At 49.7% G+C, this 23,848-nt stretch overlaps 1 protein-coding gene across 5 annotated transcripts in view; it reads left to right on the top strand.

The window, feature by feature from the left end:
• RARB (retinoic acid receptor beta) overlaps positions 1-23,848 on the top strand; it is a 702,390-nt gene that overhangs the window by 675,401 nt on the left and 3,141 nt on the right. For 4 of the 5 annotated variants that reach the window (XM_069475457.1, XM_069475459.1, XM_069475458.1 and 1 more), the window contains 3 exons: positions 9,428-9,604; positions 22,507-22,711; positions 23,516-23,674. In XM_069475457.1, coding sequence (XP_069331558.1) covers positions 9,428-9,604; positions 22,507-22,711; positions 23,516-23,674 — 541 coding nt within the window. The remainder of the gene's footprint in view (positions 1-9,427; positions 9,605-22,506; positions 22,712-23,515; positions 23,675-23,848) is intronic. The other variant, XM_069475460.1, reaches the window with a different exon arrangement.

Raw genomic sequence — 23,848 nt, forward strand, 5'->3', positions numbered from 1 at the left:
AAAGGGGGGTCAGTCTTTTGAAAACACCAATCCACCTGTAAAATCCAGCCAAGATGGTCAGGCCATCCCCTGGGCTGGGATCTGCCTTCAGTGAGAGGACGTTGATAAAACCCCTAACAGGGCCTGGAAAAGTTGAGGGCAGCCGTGACCTGTCCCCCATTGGGTGAGTGCTCCCCCTCCGCTCCCCAGCCTTCTGCTTTCACTGTGATCAGGTCTAAAGAGAAGGGGAGAACAGAGAAAGTGAGATAAAGAGGTAGGAGGCATGTGTTGCCTGCTCTAGGCTGTGCCGGTAGAGATGTCACACACGAGGCACTTTAATTTTTTGAAGTGGATTTTTCATGTGTTGTGTTCACTGATATACATTCCTAGTTTATGGCACATAATAGATAAGCAATAGATATCTGAAGAAGGAATGAATGAATATAACTCGCCTGTTGTTCTGGCCTCTTTAAATAGCTTAGGTTGCTTACCTAAGATACTAGTAAACATACTTTTAAAAAAAAATCCAACTATCACAACATTTGCTGGTTTAGTGACTGGTGTGGCAGAAAAAGAATAGCATGAAAGATCCTAAGGTTGAAAAGATGCAGTGCTCATGCCAGAAAGAAAAGAGAACCGCGAGCAGAGGGGCTTTGAAGCAGTTCTTGGGGAGCACATGGTGTCATGTGTTAGGATGTTGGTGGGACGGGTGACCGGGACTAGGCCCACGGCGTTGCCTGTGCAAACCAGTGTGAGCACGCGCCGGAGCGGCTTCTCCGGGGAGCGTGAGGCTGCACGGTTGGGTGGCGCCAGCTGCTGAAGGGCTGGTGCCTGCATGAGACGGGCCTCCGGGCCAGACCGAAGACCTGGGCTCAGCCGGAAGCAGAGGAGGAACCTTGAGCGGGGCTCCCCACACTCAGTGTGCGCCTGGAGCACCTGGCAGACTTGCTAAAATGCAGGTTCTGGGGCAGCAGGCATGGTCGGGGGGCCTCTAACGAGCTTCCAGTGCTGCTGGTCTGCAGACCACACTCTGAAGAGCAAGTGAGCCGTACTTTGAGTGGCAAGACCCAGGACGACCTTCCGGGGCCCGCCCCAGCCCCTGGTGGCGGGAAGAGGGAGGGACGCTGGCATGCAGGCCAGGCCGAGGCAGAGGCTCAGCTCACTGGACCAGCCCCATTGAGCCTGGGGAGCACGTCCCATCCCGGAGCAGGGACACAGAGCAGGGCAAGGCTGGACACTAGAGGGAGCTTTCGTCTGCACCTGCGGGGGAAAGCAGAAGCTGTGCGAGGTGGTGCCGGGTCTCCCCAGCAGGGGCCTGGAACCGCACTGAGTGTGGCTCGAGTCCTCCTCCGCCATCATCAGCCCTGTGACTGTGAGCAAGTTGCTTAACTTCTCTCAGCCTCACTTTTCCCATCTGTAAATGGGGATAAGGTAAAATGGCTGGGAGGGTGGAATTAAACAATTCGTGGAAAGCTGCTGTGGTGGGACCCGGAGATTCCTACGCAGCAGCGCTGTGGCAGAAACAGCACCCGCCGCACACCCGCCTGCGGGGTGCGGGCTGGCGCTCCAGGGCCTGGCCCCACGCGGCCTGCGTCGGCCATGCAGAAAAGTGAAAGGATTTGTAACCAGTGCCAAGGAGCGTGTCATTTATTCTTTTTATAAATATTTGTTGATCACCAGCCACGTTCCAGGCACTGTGCGGGGCTCAGTAACAAGGTGCGTCAGCCCTGACCTAAGAAATGGGGACGTCAAGTCAGGCTGGGGCAGCGGGAATGTGCGGAAGGAGAGGAGAGGAAACAGGCGCTGGGCAGGGGCAGGAGCGTGTTGAGCTGAGAGTGAGTGGGAAGTGGGAACTGGAAAAGCCCAGCAGAGTCTTCATGCTAACTGAGGAGTCTGTATTTTAGTCTGTAAATAATGGAGAGAAATTGACAGTTTGAGATCAGAAGTCTTTATTATTGTCATCACCGTTATTACAGCTAATATTTATTGAGCATTTACTATGTACCAGGGACCACGCCAAATACTCTAGATATATTAATCCTTATGAGGACTCTGTGAGGTGGGTATTGTTGCCCCCACATTACAGATGAGTAAACTGAGGCATAGAAGGACTAAACAACTTTCCCCTTGCTTCATAATCAACAAGTGGTCGAGGTGAGACTTGACCCTGAACGGTCTGACTCCAGGGGCAGCTCTTTTGACCGCTGCATTATACACAGAATACCTCAAGAGGGTGGTCAGCAAGGCGAAATGGAAGCAGGAGCCATCGGAGGCATCTGGTTGGGAGGAGGTGGCTGTCGTCCAGGAATAAATCAGACTTTTAGCTCTAGAAAATACAGAGCAAAAGAGATCAGAGTGGAGACTGATCTCCTTTTCGTCCTGGAAAAGGAGACTTCTGGGCCAGGCAGTACCTGGGGTCATTAGCTACTCTATATATCGGGTCCCTTCCCACTTCCCCAGGTGGGGATGTCAGAGCATGGCCTAGACAGTCCCCATGGTGTCCGTGGTCCCACTCTGACCTGGAGAAGGGCAGGACAAGCACACCTTGGAGCAGTTGCCCTCTCCTAGGACACATGCCCTGGTGTGCCCTGGCTGCAGGATGGCTCACACGTGAGGCACTGACACCCCCGGGGCAGCCCCACCACTGTTGGACAGAAGCTGGCGGGGGTGGAGGGAGAGTTAAACACCTCACCTTCCTGTTCCTTGGGCAGGATAACTCTCAGGTGTTCTCTAAACCATCCCCCAGAGTTCCCCAGCAAGACTGAGTCCTGATCGCCCACAGTGGTGACCCGTACTGGCCACCTTCCTTCCCTCCCCACCCCCAGAGCTTCTGGGGATCTCCTTGCACAGAAGCCACTTGCATTCAAGTCCTACTCCTAGAACTTGCTTCTGGCCTGAGACAGAGGGGCTTCCCTGTGGGCCGCCAGGGCCTCTTCCCATTCACCCCACTTTGGGAATGAGGCACCATTGGCCCTAGCTGGGGCCCCCCATCCTAAGCACTTTGTGGGGACCTTTCAGTCAAGCAGGGAAAATAGAAATACAAGTTCCTCTGCAGAGGCCGGCTCCTAACCCCTGGGCAGCCGACCTCCTGTGAGACACGCGCTGCCCTTCACTGGCTCGGGGGGCTGTCCCGTTATCTCTGCTGTCTGCACGCAGATCTAGCCATGTTGTTATTGTGAGCGACTTCAAATCCTTCCTGGAAGTAGGTGGGGGGATAAATAAATAACAGCAGCCACAACACATTCTCTGCTAGCTCTTAGTTCCGAGTCAACAATTTTTAAAAAGAGCTTTTTTTAGATAGGCAGTTGCTTCCACTGCAAGAAACTTCCTGTCATCCTCACCAGCGTGGAGTCCCTGTCAGATGCCTTTGGTATACGTGGGTGGAGGGGAATAAAAAAGGCAGCCAGACGCCCACCACAGATCTTTGAAGGAGTAATTCCTTTTCTTCCCTAATTAGGGTAGATTTGGGGCAAGTGGTCAGGTCCCAGAGGGCGGCAGGAGTGGACAGAAGAGACAGAAACTTATGCCCACCTCCCTCCACGTCAGGCCTGGGCCGGGCACTTACCCCCAAGCTTCGGAACTAGTACCCTTGGGATGCTTTCTAACCAATGACCCTCCCTCAGCAAAAGTGGGGATGAATTCCATGTGGAAAGGCGGAAAGCATGAAAGCAGGAGAATGGCTACTTATAGATGAGCTCTCCAAAACAGAACCCAGAATGAACCAGAGGAAACGTCCTAGCTCTGAGGATGTGTTCTCTGCTTCCTTAGATCAAACCCTAGCGACGGTGTCATTTGGGCTTTAGGGCCTCATAAACCCAGGTTCAAATCTTACCTCTGCTACTGAGGACTTGCATGTCTTTGGCAAGTTGCATCCTCATTTGAGCCTTCACCTGTATAATGGGAATTTTAATGTCCCTGCCTCACACCTGGAGGGTGTAATGAGAAAAATATGTCAGAGCACGTTGCATAGTGTCTGGCACAGAAGAGGTGTGCAGAATGGGCAGTTCTCCTCCTCTTTATCCTGTTAAGAACGGCTTCTCACGTTTCCTAGCCACATGCCCAGGTTCCGGAAAAGTAAAGTGTGGGTGTGACAGCGAGACAGATTCCAGGCCGCGCGGCCCCGCTGGGGCCGTCTGCTCGGGGCACACCTGCCCCCCGCTGCTCTGCCATGTGCAGGCCGTTCATCACCGTGCAGGGCTTGGTGGGACGTCAGCTGTCCTCTGAGGGGCTCGTGAATGTGAACTACGAAGATTTAAGGAGCTCTTAATCTACTCAGAAAAATGACCACAAACAGAATTATTAAACCACCGACAGACTTTCTAGGAGATGGACTTTAGAAAGGGAAGGCTGTTGTGAACAGTTACAGCCATTGGCAGATGTGGCTTTCTTTTTAAAAAACTAACATTTGTGATCAGCCAAGGAATCAGAACCTGAAACTCGGGGAGGACAGGCCCCCCAGGAGAGACGCACCAGGAGGGGCGGAAGGTCAGTGGGTGGTCCTGAGACCAGAGTTCCAATCTCCACTCTGTCACCTCGCGGCTGTCTCACCTTGAACCACCGCTAACTTGGTGAGCCTCAGTTTCTTGCCAGTAAGCACACATGTCCTTCCCGGGTCACCTAGACCCCTCTTCCATCTGCAGCACACGAGCACTGTGCACCCACAGTGTGAGTTTCCCAGAGCTGCTGGAACGCAGTGGTACAGCCGGGCGGGCTGAGATGGCATCGATTTGTTCTCTTACGGCTCTGGAGGCTAGAAGTCCACAGTCAGGTGTGAGCAGGGCCATACTCTATCTGACGGCGCTAGGGGAGAGTCCTTGCCTCTTCTGAGCACAGGTGGTTTGCCGGCAATCTTTGGTGTTCTTTGGCTTGCAGCTGCATCGCACCCATCCTCCGTCTTCACGTGACCATCTTCTCGCCGTGTGTCTTCACATCGTCCTCCCTCTGTGCCTGTCAGCCTCTGCCTAATTTTTTCCTTCTTATCAGGGCCCCAGTAACATTGGATTAGAGCCCACCCTAATATTAACTTGATTACCTCTGTAAAGACCCTGTTTCCTAAGATCACACTCTAATGTACTGCGGTTAGGATTTCGACACATCCTTTGAGGAGACACAATTCAACCCATAACACCTGCTGAGTGCAGAGTTGGAGTGCACGGGTGTTTACCTTTCCAGGCTTGCAGCTCTGTTGCAAAGTCTGGCTGAAAACTCTGTCTTATCACAAGTGTTGTGCGCATTTAGGAACAGCACACGTTAAGTCCTCACCTTTTGAACAAAGATGTACTCTAGGCACTGTGCTAAGTACCCAGATCTTGCTGGGTGGTGGAAAAAGAAAAGACATTCCTAGCAAAGGGAATAGCTGAACACAGCCATTTTCTCTGATTTACAGAGAAAGGGCTAGAGAGGAGACAGAGGTAAGTCTGAGGAGGTGGGTTAGGGCCTGCTTGCTGGGGGCTTTGTGTGCTGGAATAAGGTATGTGGATGTTAGCCACAGGGAGCCAAGGGAAGTTTCTAGTTAGGAGGAAAAACAGGTCCAAGAAGGTGACACCTAGGTGCACAGGGCAGAGCTTCTGATCTTTCTTAAACATGCCCCTAGAGTTCCAGAAGCCACCGTGGCCCCTCCCAGCAGCTGGGACCACTCCAGAATTCTAGCATCTCTTGGATGTCCTCTAGAGGGCCTTGGTCTATACCCTCCACCCCACCCTGTACTTCACTGAGGCCCCAGAACTCTGAGCCCCAGGTGTGCGGGGGCCACAGCTGTGCAGAGGAGCCCCTACATGCTCACGTCCTGGCTGAGGAAGGTTAGACATTGGTGGTCCGGGAGCACCCCTGACACATTACCTTCAGCGTCCTGCAGCATCACCGTTGCTTTTAGCCAGACTGCTAGGAAACACCTGGAGGTCCTTAGAGACCCTCCCCACCTGTCCCTCCACATTACCCTGGCTTGCAATCCTCTCCACCCATGGGCTACACCATGCCTTTAAGACCGTGCCCACTGTTCCCCCCAGAGTTACAGAGTGGCTGCCAAGCGGTCTTCTCCCCACCGGATGAGGTGTCCAGTTCTGAGGAAAGTGCTGCATGTGTGTTGGGGGCCTTGTCCTCCCATGGGTGGACATGCCCCAGCTGGTACATTCCAGAGGCCATGTTGCCATAGTGCCTAGTTACGTGTCTGTTGACCACAAAGAGACGTTGGCCGGGCACATAACATTCTCTTCATGGCGGTGCTGGAGATCTTGTAGCTACCTCCTCGAGCGGAGTTTCCAGCCAGGAAGGAGATCACAGAGGCAATAAGAGGCTTGAGGAGACAGGAAGTTCTACCCAGGAAATAGAATACGTGAGGAACCAAGAGTGAGAGGGGTGACGTGATAAAGTGGTGGGGAGCCTGGGTGCCTCAGCCCCACTGCCTGGGTGAATCCAGGCCCCTCTGCTTACCCCGGGGATCTGGCACAAGTGACCATACTCCTCTGAGCCTCAGCCTTCTCGTCAGCCACATGGGACCATGATGGTGCCTACCTCCCAGGGGTGTGTGAGCAGTAAAGCAAGGTAAGAATTGTAAAGATGTAGAACAGTGCCTGGCACGAGGCAAGCCCTAGACAGGTGGTGTTTACATACAAAAACATACAGACTGGAGGAGTGGAATGTGGATGACTGGAATATTCTGCAAATAGGACCTAGAAGGACATCAGTCTCTCAGGATAGTGGGAAGACTTCAGGCCTAGGGAAGAAGGGGGCCGCCTCCATGGATGCGCACAACATTCCCACAGAACTGTAACTCCTTATTCTTTCAGTGGAAATTTACATATCCTCCTTAGCTAAAAAACAAACAAAACTAGCGAGCAGCCCTGAATAAACCACTGAAACCACTGGAGCACCCAGGAGCTGCCACAAATGGGGTTTTAAAGACACTGGAGATTCCACCTTGGTTTATGAGTCTTGTTCTGAAAGTAACGCCAGTCAGAAAAGAGCACATTGCCCCAGAGAACCAAACCAGCAGAAGAAAGGGCTCCATTTGCATGGCAAAAATTGCCATTTAATTGGATTTCATAGTGGGGTTGGGCTTTTCTGCTGTTCAAGATGGCCCTGGGGGCCATGGGCAAGCTCCTCTGCGGGGCCTGCCGCCCTGCATCCCAGGAGGCGGCTGCAGCTCCCAGGCCAGGCTCCCGGGCAGGCATGGAGGAGAGCCACTTCCCTTTCTGTGCTGGCTGTTTGCTCCCTGTCCTCCCCTCTCTCCCTCCTCCCCGGTTTTCCTCCCTGCGCACTCAGAAGCGCTGCTGAGAGTCGGCACCTCCCGGGCGCTCCCTGCACCCGCCTTCATTACCGACCCAAACAGGCCGGGCTCTCCATTTGCACAGCTGGAAGATAATATATAAGCCATTTTAAGCCTCGTGCCTATGAATCCAGCAACCAGTATAATAAAACACTGGGTTATTTTGTGTTTTATTAACTGCCTCTTCCCTTCAGTTTGCATAATAGTGAGTTAGATTTACATGCCGTTAAGACGGCTGTGCATTATTTTTAATAGAAGGTGCGACAGGCTCCTCTCTTCCAGCCCTGGCGCGTGATAAAGTAACCTCATCCGATGTTGATGAAGATTTCGTTCACACTTGCTGGGTCGGGGCAATGTCTTTTTTTCCAGATGGATACTCTATTGTAAAATGATTTCCCACCGTAAGCTTGCCTCTCTGTCCCTCTCTTCAGTGTCATCTTCCTACGAACCGGATAAACTGCCTATTAAATTTAATTACAGCCCGAATGGCCACACATCTTGATCTTATGCTCCCCCGAGTGCACTGTATTCCACCAAGGTCCTTGAGGAAGGAATAAAATAAATCTGGAGGATGCATGCCTGCTCTCTGCAAGGAACGTTGCGGAAGGCAACGCTGGCTGCCACCGTCCTTATAGCTTCCGTGGCATCTCATGCAAACTTTCCCTTCTGGGTTTTCCCAGCCACGTTAAAAGCAAGAGCTAGTTTTATTGACTTCTGAGGACTGATTTTAATGGAGTCAGGGAAGGAAAGGCACCAGTTTGAGATGCAGAGTACCTTTACTGAGCTGTTTACATTTGTCAGAGGGCCGAACGCCAGGCGCGGGGAGCTTCGCCTCTCCTTGGATGATGCATTACAAATATCTCACCATTTTATCTGTAAATAGTTTTAATATGTTTTCTAAATGATAGAAACCTCTGCAAATAAAAGCAAAACAGCAATGGCATTATTATTGTCCTAATATAAAATTAATATCTCCAACGCTTCAATATCTCAAATTTCTAGTTTTCTCAGGTATGTCACAATCTTTTTACAGTTTATTTGCTTGAATCATAATTCAGATAAGGTTTATACCTTGCAATTGGTTGATAAGTCTCCCAAGTATTTTTTAAAGTCAAGATTATTAGAGAATAATTTACATAAGTTACCTTTTTTAAAGGTATAGTTTGATGAGTGTGACAAAAGTATGCGGTCATGTAACATGACCCCAGTCAAGGTGTAGAATCTTTCCATCACTCCAAAGAGTTCCCTGGTGCACCTTGTGGTCAGTCTCCTCCCCACCCTGCCCCTGAAGACCACTGAACTGTTTATCACTATGGTTTTGCCTTTTCCAGAACGTCATATAAGGGGAAGCGTTTTGTGTGTAGGCTTTTATGTCTGCCCTTTCATTTCGCATAATGCTTTTGAGGTTCAGCCTGTTGTAGCATGTATCACGGTTTCCTGCCTTGTTCATGCTACCTGCCATTTTCATCGTGTAGTTGTAATCACAATTCATTTATCCATTCATCAGTTAATGAGCATTTGGGTTGAGCTGCTTTTAATCTTTGGGTTTCTGTCCCAATTTCTTTTTCCCCCTTGCAGCGTATTTGTTGAGGAAACCAGTTCATTGGTTTTATAGGATTTCTGGCAATGTGGATGCTGACAATTGCCTCCCCGTGGTGTAGTTTACTATGTTCCTGTATTTCCTGCAGTGAAATCTAGAGGCTCAATCTGATTCAGGTTTGATTTTTGGCCAGACTATTTCATAGCTGGTGGTGGATTTTTCTATCAGGACACCAACATGACAGGTTGCCTATTTTAGGATATTGGCAACCTTGTTGCTCCTTGGCCTTTTGGCTGGGATCGGGTGTGGGATATCAGCAACCACGGGATGGCCAGTAATTCATCAGGGTTACACAATGGTGCCTGCTCATTCTCTCTTTCCTTCTTCCTTTATTAGCTGGACAACTGCATACAGGAAAACTCCCCCCTCACCTGTTACTTAATTATGCAATGGTAGAGGCATAAGATTTTGAGCATTTTAAAAAGATGAAATAGGCTAAAAACTCAGCCACCCCACCAAGTAGCTTCCCAGTCAAGGCTGAAGTGTGTCAGCCCATCAGTAGAAACCATGGTGAGTTCCCCCCACACACGCTACTGTGGGGCTTCCCCAAAACTGCACCTGATGGCGTTTTCTCTCCCTTACAGAATTCCAGTGCTGACCATCGAGTCCGACTGGACCTGGGACTCTGGGACAAATTCAGCGAACTGGCCACTAAGTGCATTATTAAAATCGTGGAGTTTGCAAAACGTCTGCCGGGCTTCACCAGCTTGACCATTGCAGACCAGATCACCCTGCTGAAGGCCGCCTGCTTGGACATCCTGGTAGGTGCCTTTCTGGGCTCTCAGCGACGGGGCTGCCGAGGGAAGGAGGGAGAAAGGGAGTGGGGGAGGAAGAGACCGAGAGACTTTGAAGATCTCCAGAGGAGGCTTCACTTTCCCCAATTTCCCCGGTTTCCCCGGCCTCACTTCCTGCCACCTCCTGTACGCACCACGTCCCATCCTCCCTGCGGAATCTCAGCTCGGTTGACAAAAGCTTAGAGACCCCCAGAGTTGGACAGAACCTTCTCAGTGGTGGCTGGCTCACTGCCTCCTGAGACGCCTTTTCCAGTACAGGCCAGGCCCGATCATGCCAGCAAGGTCATGTGGCTGCCCCTGGAGCTTCACAGGCATTTGTCCCTTTCCATGGGACAGCCCTGGAGGTTCTCTAGGCTAAACCACTGGAGGGGGCCCTGCAGCACCCGGCTCCACACCCCTGACCTTGGATCTTGCACCACCTCCATCTGTGGCCTTAAGAAAACCCCTTTTCTCCTGTCTTAGTTAGTTCGAGCTGCTATAACAGAGACCTGGTGGCTCAAAGGACACTTGTTTCTCGCAGTTCTGGAAGCAGGAGGTCCGAGAGCAGGGAGCCAGCATGGTAGGGTTCTTGGTGAGGGTCCTCCTCCAGGGTCAGACAGCTGCCTCCTCACCAGGCAGAGGATGGGAGCTCCAGTCCTTCATCACCTCACAAGGGCACTAATCCCATCATGGGGGCTCTACCCTCCTGACCTCACCTAAACCTGGTCACCTCCCCAAAGTCCTACCTCCTAATACCATCACATTGGGGATTAGGGCTTTAGCGTGTGAAATTTGGGAGGATACAAATATTCAGTCCATAGCACCCCTGTGGGCCTCCGTTTCCTCACCTGTACAAGGGGATCCCTGAGGCCTCTTAGCCCCCTGCCCTTCTCACACTGGGGCTTCTGGAGCCTTAGAGAGGGCAAGGACACCACCACACCTCGTCCTCTGCAGTTTTCTGCTGGCTGGACACCCGCTTTTTCCCTGGCGGGGGCTTCAGGGATAGGGTAGCCAGGTCTGGCGGAGACTGCTCCTTGGATGGGGAGCAGCTGCCATCAGAGGCAGCAGGGATGTGTCCTGCCTGGGGCTTGTGTGCAGAGAGGCCCATGGAGGAAGTGGGAGGGGAGACGGGTCCCCAGGGATGCAATCAGAAAATAGAGAAAGTAAAATTAGCTTTTGAAGTGCTTTAAAAGCATACATTTTTCTTATTACATCTTTCATAGCTTTGGGTATAAACCATTCTGCAAAACAAATACAGTTACTGCAGTGAAACACATACACACAGTCCCACTCAGGCGGATTGGGCCCTGCCAGCGTGGTTGTGCAGGAAGCTTGGATGTCTGTGTGTCCTTGAGTTTGCCAAGTAGACCTGAGGAAGAGTGGCAGTGGTTACTCAGTAACCTACAGGTGCCAGGGACCCTCAGAGCGTAGCTGGTATTTTCATTTATAAAACCAGAGGGTCAGGTTGAATCTAGGAACATTCAGGAAAACAAACATCAGAGCAGCCTTAATGGAGTTTGCTGACCTCAGCTCATCTGAGCCTCACACAGCTCACTGGGCCTGAGGGGTGGGGACCAGCCGCTTTGCAGGTCAGGAGCTGGCGGCAAGGTGAGCCACCCAGGTCAGGTGCGTCCTGGAGCCCAAACGCCAGACTCACACCCTGTGACTCCAATGACATAAGAGGATGTAAAAGAGGATAAGAAGAACAAACAGGAGCCCTGGGGGTAGCAGCGTGAGAGAGGGGCAGGCCACAGAGAAAGAACAAGCCTGACCCAGAGGGAAATCCAGGCAACTTGGGCAACTAGATAACAAGGTTAGCACTGAACTATTAGAATAATTAACGACAATGCCAATGCCCAGGCTTTTTAATGCTTTCCTGACAGGTGCTTAAAGCGTAATGCCCAGGGGAATTTCCTCCAGGCTTCAGAACCCCCTCAAGGTGTCAGCAGAGACTGGAGTTACCCCCATGTAAGAGGTGCCTCAGAGGCTGACAGTGGCTGAGTAGTCTGCGAGGTGACACAGCAAATCAAGTCTGCAGCAGGGAATGCTGTGTAACTATGACACCCCTGTGTCACGTGGCCACCCAGCAGGGCCTGGAGCCTTCTCGGTACTCGGGCCCTGACCTTGGCCCTCTGCTTGCTTCTTAATCCTTCTCTTGTCTAGTTGCCAGACTGTGACGGTTTGTGATTGCCCCAGCCCCGGCCTTTGGGAAGGTATGGGCCGAGCGGTGCACTTTGAGATCCTCCAGGAAAGCGTCTTGTTTCTGCAAAGCCCAGGTGCTCAGTGATCAGGGCACAGCCTCCACAAGACTTAGCTCCCCTTCCCGCCTCCCGCAGCCGTCTTCCCACATCTCGCGCTCATACTGAACCCTATGGCGCTCCTCCGGTTTGTCAGTGGATCCAAGAATTGGCCCTTAGCCCCTCATGGATCAGCTAGAACAGGAACAGGCCAAGGTTTCTGTGACCTTGGCCAAGTTATTTATCCTCTCCAAGCCTCGGTTTACCTATGCACAAGATAGAAGTACAAATCAATAAGGCATTAAATAAAGCAGTTGCTTCAATGGGATTAAATATAGTAATGGTTATAAGCACCTAGCATGTAGTAGTTGCTCAGTCCATGATGTTGAAAGTGAGACCAAAGCTGCATTAATGTGAGCAATTAACTCCCTGTGGTAGGAGCCAGGAAACTTCCAGCCACGCCTTCCTGGCCCCATGGGGGTGAGGAGTCTGGGTAGGGGTGCAGTAGACAAAGGAGGAAGAAGCCCTGGTAGGGGAAGGGCCTCCCATCATATGAGGCGGAGCAGAAGGAATACTTATTTGGCCCTAGACAAGAACTCACTTGCAAGAATTTGTAGCAAAGGCAATTAATCACAAGGTCCAGAAAAATGCACAACTTCAAAGAGCATCTTTGGGATGAGAATATCAACTGGCTGAGCTGTTTAGAAGAATCTTCTCATCTAAGCCATTGATGTATGGATAGAGGGAGACAGAGAAACCAGATGGACAGACGGATGCATAGACAGATGCAGGCTGAGGTTATGCTTAGCCCCTAGAGAGGAAAGTCAAGGCTGCCGTAAGGGTCACCAGTCCCGAGTGCCGCCTGCTCAGAGCCAAGCGTGTCGCTGGGGTCTTCCAGTAAGACAGGGCCATGCGTTCCTGCCGGCACGTCAGCCAGGGCTGGTGCGGTCACCGTGGGACATGCCGCTAATGCTCTGGGGGAAGAGCTGATTTATAATCGTGAGGTGGGAGCCTCTCGGGACACAGGTAGAAGGCAAAGGCAGGCCTCACCTGTCCTGCCCTTGCTGCCTGCCATGTCACCTTCCACGGGGATGGTGGGGACCTCCCAGAGTGGAGCCCACAGCCAGGCTTCTCGCACAAGGCTGGGGCGAGAAGATTCTGAGACGCTGCTTTGAGTTTCATGATCTCCCACAGGGGCCAAGTAGCCAAAAAGTGGCTATTTTAAGATGGGCAAACTGCTCATAACCATTGCAGGTATGAGCAGTTCCTTTGCTCATGTTCCTTTGCTCACCCAAGAGTTGTAGCACCCTTGGCCTGTGTCCTGGCAAGCAAGGGAGCCCCCAGGAGTGGCCCCCTCACCTGAGCTCTGTCCTCATGTTTCCTTCTTGTTTAATCTCTACCCGCTACCTTCTTCTTCTCCCTCTCACCTGCCTCTTCTCCTCTGCAGGTAGGAGCAAGTCTCTCTCAACTTCAAAATCATAAACACAAGCCTTGAGTTGGCCGGACCCTCTGATTTCTCTCTGCTCCCTCTCCTTCCTTCCCTCTCCCCCTCCCAGCCTCTCTTCCCATCCCCTTTCCCTCCTTTCCTTCTTTCCTTCATTCCGCGAAGATTCAGTGAGGACCCCCCGTGTGTCAGGCTGAGGATGCAGCAGGGAACCCCACAGACTAGCGTCCCTGCCCTCGTGGAGCTGACCTTCCCCGGGGGAGACGGGCAATCAGCAAGCACAGTAGATTAGACGGTGTCTTAGATGCTGCAAAGAAAACAGAAACGGAGGAGTCAGGGACAGGGGTGACTGAGCTGGCCAGGGGCTGGTTTCTATAGCTCGGCTATGGGTGCAGGTGACCTTTGAAGAGACCTGAACAAAGGGACAGAAAGAGCCAGAGCCAGGAGATGAACTGATGGGAGAGGAGTGTGCATAGGAGGGGTGGCGTTCCCAGGCCCAGGGGCAGGGGCGGCCCTGGCAGGGCTCGGGGAGGTGAGTGTGCCCAGAAGGGAGTGGCTGAGGACAGCAGGACCTGCTGTCGGGCACATTTTCATTCTCAGTGAAGAGTCACTGGGTTTTGAGCAGACATGTGCCGTGGTCTGACTTTTGATTTAAATGTTTGTTCTGCCTTGGCCTATAGCACTGAATAAATGTTGGCTGAAGTAACGATTCTCACACATATTTACTGAACTCTTACTATGTGCCAGGCCCTGGGGATATGATGGGAGAGGAGAGCGTCCCCGCCCTGCGGGAATTTACAGTTGATCTCTTCCTCCCAGCCCGAGCCTGCCCCCAGTTTTCCCACAGGATTTACCTCCCCCTGCCCCACCCAGACGTGGCTCCACATTGATCCTGCTCCCCTCTGTCTGGCCAGGGCTGTTGACTTCGGGCTCTGAAGTCAGCCTGCCCGGGTTCAAAATCTGGCTCCGCTGCTTGCTAGCTGTGTGACCTTGGGAAAGTTACTTCCCCTCTCTGAGCCTCAGTGTCTTCATATTTAAAATGAAGGAGACAATGGAAGCTTCCTTTCAGGGTCTGGCGAATAAGAAATGAGGTGATGCAGAGGGCTTGGGACAGCGTTTGGCACACTGTGGGCCTCAGTGACCTTCCATGGTATGATTATTAAGCCTCACTGCACCTCAGGGGGTCGTTCTTATCCCCATTTTGCAGATGAGGCAACTGAGGCCCACCTGGAAGCCAAAGACGCATAGGGCTCCCCTGAGGGAGTCTTCGGCCTCTGAATAAGGGAGGGCAAAATTGCCTGTGCAAAGTGGAGAAAGTTGAGCCGTTGTCTGCTTTGCCAGGCAGGACTGCGGCGGGGAACCCAGTGAGCAGCTGTGTTTTTTACACTGACATTAAACCCTGTGAGAACACAGTGCAGGATAACAGTTCCTGATTCAAAAGACAGAGTTTCACATCAGACCCCTTTGGAGATGACCAGGAAAGCTGGGGTGCCAGGGTGATGCACGAGTGGCGCTCAGGAGAGGGGTGACTATGGCCGCCCTGCCTCCGCTGGGAGGCCTGTGACAAAGCCATGGCCTGCGTTTCTCAGAACTGGAGCCTCGGAAGTGGGGCTGCTTGCATTTGCCCACCGTCCTGCCTCACCCGGCGCCTCTCTCGGCTCACTGCCCTCCTGCCCCTTCCTCCAGCCTCAGTCCGGCTCTTTGCTGACCCAGAGCCTTTGCACGCTCCGTTCCTTTCTCTGCGATCCACACCCTCCCCTCGCTCTGCCTGGCCTCCCCCTCCCCTCAGCTGAAAGGCCATCTCTTCCGGAAAGTCTCCCCTGGCCACCCGCTCCATTCCCACCCACACGGCTGGTCCCTCTCATGGCACTGCAGACACTGTGTCACTGGAAGTGCGCTTGCCCGCGTCCTCTACCCCGGACTATCACTCCGAGAGGGCAGGAACCTCGGGAGTGTTGGTGGCTGTGGCAGAGTTCCAGGCACAGAAGGGCGTTCGGGGAATGTCCTTGAATGGACGGATGCATGGGGATGGATGAGCAGATGAAGTCAAAGTCACAATTCAAATGCCAGCGTATGTGCTGCTTTCTGGATAGTGTGTCTATGCAAGCTTCAAGCATGAGGTCTTTCCCTGTGGGACACATGGCTTCCCTGGCTCCTGCCACCCGCTGCCCTCACTTCCCCTGAGGAAAATATTCCCATGCCAGTCACAGCAGCACCTTGCTCCTGGTGACGCAAAAGTGTCAGCTTATGTGACTTCAGAACATGATCTGTGGCTCCTGGGTCCTGAGGCCGTGTGGCTGTGCGGCCACAGAGCCATTCCCACATGAAACTGTCCCTCCCTGCCGCACTTCCCCGGGACTCAGGAGGGACAAGAGCCCAGGCTGGAGAGGGGCTTCAGCGTGAGTGCGGGCTTCAGCATTGCCCCTGGCCACCTGTGCCATCGTGAGGGGGTCCTGTGTCTCACCTGTGAGTGTGGAGCAACAGCCCCGTCAGTCACCTGGAGTGGCTGTGTCGCTGCCAGTGCAGTGAGGAAGAAGCCAGGCTCCGCAGCCAGACTCCATGGGTTCAAATCCCAGCCCTGCCACCTAGGAGCTGTGTGAACTTAGGGAAGGAAGCTAAGTGACCTCTTGGAGCCTCAGGCACCTCGCCAGTGAAATGAGAACAGTAGTAGCTCCTCCCCAGTTGGGTTGTGGGGAGAATGAATGAATTAATTCCTGGCGCACAGTAAGTGCTCCTTTAAGTAAGCCGTCATCCTCATCGCCAGCACTGAGCACGCCGGCCTGTCTCCGTGAAGTGTTCAGTGCTGAGCTGCCAGGAAATAGCATCTGGAGCTGCGCCGGCCAGTTCAGCAGCCACGGGTCACCTTGAAATGTGGCTGGTGTGAGCGCTGTATCGCAAGGTAAACCCTGGATTTCAAAGGCTTAGTATTTTAAACGGTAAAATATCTCCGTAATGATTTTTTTTATATCAATTACACGATGAAACAAAAATATTTTGGAGCTGTTAGGTTAAAAATACATTAAAATACTTCCACCTATTTCTCTTGACATTGTGAAGCAATGGCTGCTAGAGTGCTGGTCTAGAAAGCAGTGACAGTTGCAAGGGGCTCTTGCTTGTAGCTCGTGCATTCGCTTCTCAGTAAAGGCAGGCTGGCCCCAGGTCCTACTGGGGAAAACATTGTGTTCCCACGAGCTCATCACAGGAGGTACTGTGTGCCCTGTATGTGTCATTGTTTTTTGATCATTATTATTTGTACACATTTATGGGGTAATGAGCAATTTTCTTACATGCATAGATCGTGTAGGGGTCAAGTCAGAGCATTTAGAGTGTCCATCACCTGAATAATGTACACTGTACCCAATAAGTAACTTCTCATTGTCACCCTCCTACAGCCCCCTCACCCTTCCTGGTCTCCATTGTCTATCATTCCACTATGTCCATGTAAGCACGTTTTTGGAACCCACTTTTGAGGGAGAATGTGCGATTTTTGTCTTTCTGTGCCTGGCTTATTTCATGAGATAATGACCTCCAGTTCCATCCATCCACGTTGCTGCAAAAGGCATGATTTCCTTCTTTTTTATGGCTGATACTCCTCCATGGTGTTACTATACCATATTTTATTTATTCAGTCATGTGTTGATGGCCACTTAGATTGATTCCGTATCTTCACTATTACGAATTGTGCTGTAATGGACATACAAGTGTAGGTGTCTTTTTGATATATTGATTTCTTTTCCTTTGGGTAGATACCCAGCAGCAGGACTGCTGGATGGAGTGGTAGATCTTTTAGTTGTTTGAGAACTCTCCATACTGTTTTCCTTAGAGGTTGTGCTAATTTACATTCCCATCAGCGGTGTATAAGTGTTCTCTTTTCTCTGCATCCTCGCCAACATCTGTTAATTTTCTGTCTTTTTAGTAATAGCCATTCTTTGTGTCATTATTATTAACATCACTATTTAAACATTCCCACAAGCACTTGGGGATAGTCAAATCAGATCAGGATCTGCCCACAACCTGCCAGACATAATCAGAGTAGAGACCAAAATGGGTGAGCAATTTGTGCTTTCCCTTTTGCCTAAAAACTGAGCAATCTCTGGGTGCCCTCCTCTGGGGCTTGCCAGGTGGGGGACAGTCTGATGAGGGAATCCAGTTTGTTTACTCAACAAATATTCATTGACCACCTACTGAGTGGAGAACACTGTCCTAGACGCTAAGGGCATGGCCAAGAGTGACGACAGACAAAGAGCAATTTCATTCTCAGCTCGTACGTGATGAGTGCTATGAGGAAAATACAACAGGGCGGTGGTTCGTGCTGTGGAATACCTCACAGCGATGAAAAAGAACAAAAGACTGCTGGGTGCACTAATGTAAGCCAGTCTCACAGAGATTATATCGAGTGAATAAAAGCCAGACAACAAAGAGAACATACTGTATGATTCTAGTGAACTAAAAGTCAAGAATAGGCAAAATTAACCTATAGGAATAGGGGTCAAAATAATGGTTACTTTGGGGGGAGGAGGTTTGATTGGGAGGAGCCAAAGGAGCCTTTAGGTGCTAAAAATAGTCATATCTTGATCTAGTATATACACAAGTATACAGGGGAAATGCATTAAGTTGGAGAGTTGTGTACAGTTCAAGGGATGTGCACTGTAATAGTTACCTATTGCCGCATAACAAATTACCACAAAATGTAGCAGCTTCAAACAATAAGCATGTTAGCATCTCACACAGTCACTGTGGGTCAGGAATCGGTACTCACTTAGCTGGGTGGTTCTGGCTTGGTGTCTTTCATGAAGCAGCAGTGAAGACAGCAGCCAGGGCTGCAGTCATCTGAAGGATTGACTGGGGCCGGAACGTCTGCTTCCAGGGCGGCTCATCACAGTTGCCTGGCAAGTTAGTGCTAGTTATTGATGGGAAGGCTCTGCTCCTTGCTATGGGGCAGCTGGAGTGGCATTATGACATGTTAGCCAGCTTCCCCCAGAGCAAGAGATTCAACAGACAGCAAGCAAGAAGGAGGCCACAATCCCTTTATAACCTAGTCCCAGAAGTCACACACCATGACTTCCACCATATTTTATTTGTTAGAGGCAAGTCACTAAGACCAGCCCACACTCAAGGGGAGGGGAATTAAGCTTTACTACTTGAAGGGAGTAACATCAAAGAATTCGCATGCATATTTTAAAACTACCACGTTATAGCTCAATTTTAAAAGTCTTATTTCATATTTTTTAAAAATGTGATGGAAAGTAATGGGTCTTGGCAAGCACGTTCACTGAACTTTCTGAGAAAGCACCATTTGCGCTGAGCTCTGAATGAGAGGAGTCAGCAGCATGAAGATCGGGAGGAAAGCATCAAAGGCAGAGGAAAGAGCAAGTACAAATGCTTTGCCTCAGCAGGGAGTTGTTGAAGAGTCACAAAGACCAATATGGCCCAAAGTTAATGAGCAGGGGGACAGCAGGAGGAGTTGAAGTTGGTGAGGGAGGAAGAAGCCATGGAGGCCCACAGAAAGAAGTTTGGATTTTATTCTAAAGAGGATTGGATGCCATGGGAAGAGTTTTAGGACGAGATAGGTCTCCTCTGATGAACATTTTGAACAGCATCTCCGGTTGCTGTGGATTGACCATATAGTACCGAGCAGGAGTGGAAATAAGGGATCAGTTAAGAGGCCCTCACCAGAGGAGAGGTGATGGCAGCTTGGTGGACAAGTCTCTGGCTCTGCCTCTGGGTCTCACATACTCAGATCCTTCCAGGGCTCCAAGCCTCAAGCAGGCTGCCGCTGGGAGGCACACAGAACACACACTCTCATCAAAAGCAGTAGAAAGAGGCACAGTTGTCTTTGCTGAAGGCAGGAAAAGAGGGTTCTTTTTGCCCTGAGGAGGATCAGCTTTGACCATCATCAGGAGCTTTGTGTTTTCCTACAGGGTCCTCCTTCGGCGAGTCAGCCTTGCCTACGCTATTTGTACACATCTCGAGGGGTCTGCATGCTGGTCTTTCCAGATAAGATGTCCTCCTTTCAAACAAAGAGTGTTTCAATCCTAGAGAACTTGGTGGTTGCTACTGGCATTTGACTTTAGTGTGATGAAATGAAACTACTTGGTTTCTCTCCAGAGGCAGGACCGGCGGAAGCTGTGAGGGGGTTGCCTGGGGCACACGGGGCTCATCCTGTTTCGGGCCGGGGCAGGGGCCAGGGATGGAGGCTCCTCGGATAAAAGAAGACATTGAGTAGTCTTCCTTCTCAGGCCATGCGCATTTCCCTCGGGATGTACCATTTATACTTGGTTTTGGTTTTGAACTTTCTAGGGAGAAAGGTAACAGGACGTAGTTTAGATGCCTCATCAGAATCCAGATATATTCCAACTTTTGAGGAGGAAAACTCTTATGGACAGAATAGTTAGAGATGTTTGTGTGCTGCACTTTGGACATGGGTTTCGAAGTGAATTGTTGACACCTTGCAAAGGCCTAAATACTGGTCTTCTCTTCCTTTCTAACAAATCCCTGGTTCCTTTCATTCTTGCAGGGGACAGATCTTCTGCATTCATATCTTGGCAGCACCTTAAAGCTGCAAAGGCTTATTTAGTACCCATTTTATTCCAGACAAGAAGTGTCTGGGGATTTTGAGTGCACAAATATTGAGCATACTAACTTTGACTGTCATATGGTAACTCTTCCCTGTATACACAGTATTTCCTAATGTCTCTCCAGGTAGTTGAAGGAACATTAGGCTAGGGATTGAGAGACCTGCGTTCTAGCCTCTGGCACTCACCATTGCTTGTGTGATCTTGGGCACCACACTTTACCTCCCAGGGCTTTCATGGGGGAAGATAGCCTTTATGCCCAATGACCGCTGGGTTTTCTTGCTGCTCTGATATTGGGAATGGCTTCATATCTCATCAGATACCAAGATGAAATTAAATAGGTCAGCCAACTGGGGACCCAGAGGAAATGGCTGGGCCAGCTCAGACAGGTCCCTGAGCATATATGTGAGAGGTGAAACCAACCACCCATCCAATGAAGAGAGATCATTGTGAGGTTTTGATTTAGATATTCAATTGCCTCTCCCCATAGAACGTGAAGTTTCTGTTTCCAGGCCACATGCTCTGCACTCCTGACACCAGGTAGGCCACCATGAATAGCTATGCTGGTTATGTGCTATACAAAGGCACCTAGTGCAGGGGACAAATAAGGCTGTTATCTAAATCAGTACTGGGCCAGAGGTCATCTAACCTTAGAGAGGTGTCTAGGTTTGGATATTGGCATGATAGGAGAATGAGGCAGCTATGGCGCAATGGTTAAGGGCACAGGTTCTAGAAACAGCATAAATCAAATCATGCCACCTACTAGTTTTGTGACCTAGAATAAGCTATTGAGGCTTGTTTCCCCATAAATGGGATAAAAGTCCTACTTAACTCATAGGTCAGTAGGAGAAATAATCCATTGAAGTGGTTAGCATGGGACCTGGCATATAGTAGGTGATCAATAAAACATTAGGTATTGTATGTTAGGGATGAGAAGTGCTAATCATTCATCCTTCTAAGGTCCCACACTGTTATTCCACAGGGCATCCTGGTGCCTTCTCCGTGTCCACGCTGGAGTTCTGTATGTAGGAGGATGGCTGGCTCCTAGCTCGCTGTCTTCTTGCAGGGTCAGAGAACCAGAGCAAGGACACAAGATGGTCCCGCGGGTATGAGGCCCTTGCTGATCACACTGCCAGTTAGATAGGACAGTCTTTCCCATGGGAAGCATCCTTGCCCCACACCCCCAATCCTGCCCTGACAAGGTAAAAGATTTGACATGAGTTCTTGTTTTAGGAGTCCTGGTAGGCATATGGGTCGGGTGGAGGGGGCTTTACTACAGGAGTCCCCTCATAGGTGGGTGTCCAGCATCTTCTCAGAGAGCCGTGGCCATGTAACCGGAAGCATGCGGACCCTGCTGATCCCATCTGTCCTCCTCTAGGTTGACAATAAGACGGACATTCATGAGGGCTACACCCAGTCAAACTGAGCACAAGCTTCTGGGAAAAAACTTAGCTTCCTCAACCTACTAGGTTATTCACTTCTGACCAGGTGGGATTAACTTCTCTCTGTGCTTCAAGTAGCTCTGAGTCTTTTTCAGAAGGAAAAGTCAAGTGTGGAAACCTGGTCAGCAGAGGCCCTTCCCCATTGTTGGTACAGAAATGTGGTTCTGGGTGGGAAAGAGCTCTGGAATCTACGGAGCTCTGACCTGGCAGTTAGGATTCATAGGACAGTGGGAACATGAGACGGGGCTGATGGCATTTTGAGTTTGTCACGAGCTGAGTGAGGCCTAGAGGTACAGTGCAGGGAGCAGGAGTTTCCATATAGCAGGCACCCCAGGGTGGACAGCAGGGTTATGTACCAAGGGCACATCAGGTAGGACTGGGAGATGGTGGCAGAGTGACCCAGGCTTCTTGCTTATAGAAATCCCGCCTACACTTTAGGGCTTGGTTGAAATGCCACCTCTTCTCCATGGATCTGATTCCTTCTGACTATATGTATGAGCTTTCCTTCTGCACTCTGTAGCATTTTGCTGGTTCCATTCCTGTGCCTTATATTATAGCTGTCTGTGTAACTGTGTGATCAGAAGCATCTTGGAAGAGAGAGCCTAATTTGGGTTTGAGTCAGATTCAGTTACATGTTAACTGTGTGACATTGGGCACATTGCTTAACCTTTCAGAGCCTTCAGTCCCTCATATGTAAGATAAGAATATTCACTTTACCGAGTTGTTCGAAAGATTGAATATAGGCTATGTACAGCATTTGATCTATGCTAGGCATTTAATAAATTGTAGATATGTCATTTATTGCAAACTGTAAGCTCTTAAAAAAAAAAAGTAGAATCCTATTCATCTTATTATCCCCAGCAACTGGCACCGTGCCTGGGACATAAGTAGGTACTCAGTAAATGTTTATTTGAATCAAACAATGAATTACTTTTAACAAAAAGATATTTCTCAAAATTTCTTGTCTTGTTTAATTTTCCATAAATAACTTTAGCCCCTGTGTTTTGACTTCTATAGTCTTTAAATGAAAGAGCTGGAGAAGACATTCAACGTTCAAAAGGGGGTAGAATGCGCCGTGTGATGCAAGAGCTCCTTGGAAATCTTCCATGTTATTTCCTGCTTACATCTGATTGAAGCTCTCAGAACAGGCTGGCTTAGATCATCCATCAATGTTATTGGTTTTTTCTTCCAGATTCTTAGAATTTGCACCAGGTATACCCCAGAACAAGACACCATGACTTTTTCAGATGGCCTTACCCTAAATCGAACTCAGATGCACAATGCTGGATTTGGTCCTCTGACTGACCTTGTGTTCACCTTTGCCAACCAGCTCCTGCCTTTGGAAATGGATGACACAGAAACAGGCCTTCTCAGTGCCATCTGCTTAATCTGTGGAGGTAACAATTACCTAGAAAACTCTCATGGGATTCCATGAAGAACAACTTACACTTGTAATTTAGGGGAAATTCCTCATCTCCATTTTGGAGTTATTTTGCATGGAAAAAGACATGTGAATAAAGCCAGGCATACAAGCCTGGGTTTGTTGTATTTTTCCATGTTGTTACAAATTAAGTAACGGTATTTGGGATCCCTCTGCTCTGAAAGAAATGCTAAAATAAATTGCCACAGGTTTTTTTTTTTAAAGGAAGGATCAGACTATTGTAAAATAAATTGGCTAAGGATATTTTAATGATGACCCAAGGGACTTGCATGTGCTGTTTACTAGTTAGTGGCTAGGAATACAAGTTATTGGCTAGGACCCCCCACCAACCCTTGGAGGACTGGGATAAAATATGCATTTCTTTCTTATAGTGACCCCTACTGGCTCACAGGAGGCTGAAGCATAAGTGGTTAAAAACTAATGGCTTTAATTAAAGGGTAGATTTACCTTGCTTTTATAAACATCCTGGTCAACATTTGTTTTAATTCAGTTCAGTAGTGACACCTCCTGGTCATAAGAGGTAATTCTTTCCCTGGGACAAAAGCAACCAGCCATCAAAATATGCTTTAGACTACCAACGGAGACAATTATTTTCAAGTATCACTGCTTAAAACAATTGCATATATCTGCAAATTTGCTTATGTGATTGAATTATCAAATTAATAAAGTCATAGTATAGCAGGAACAAGGAAATGAGTAAGAGGGGAAATGGGCAGAAATTCTGATATTAATTGTTTAATACTCTATTCCTGGTATCTAGACCGCCAGGACCTTGAGGAACCAACAAAAGTAGATAAGCTGCAAGAACCATTGCTGGAAGCACTAAAAATTTATATCAGAAAAAGAAGACCCAGCAAACCTCATATGTTTCCAAAGATCTTAATGAAAATCACAGATCTCCGCAGCATCAGTGCTAAAGGTATTTCTTTATGTTCTACACTGTAGTCACAAAGTGGACTTGAGGGCCTTACCAGGTTGTTGTTTTTTTTATTAAACTCCTTTTTTTAATTCGGGAGATTTAATAGCTGATTTTTTTAAGTTTTGGAACTCAATTAAATAGCACCCTAAGGGGAAAAAAGGAAAGAAAACCTCA

Source organism: Eulemur rufifrons, chromosome 7 (assembly GCF_041146395.1).
Source record: "Eulemur rufifrons isolate Redbay chromosome 7, OSU_ERuf_1, whole genome shotgun sequence".
Lineage (NCBI taxonomy): Eukaryota > Metazoa > Chordata > Mammalia > Primates > Lemuridae > Eulemur > Eulemur rufifrons.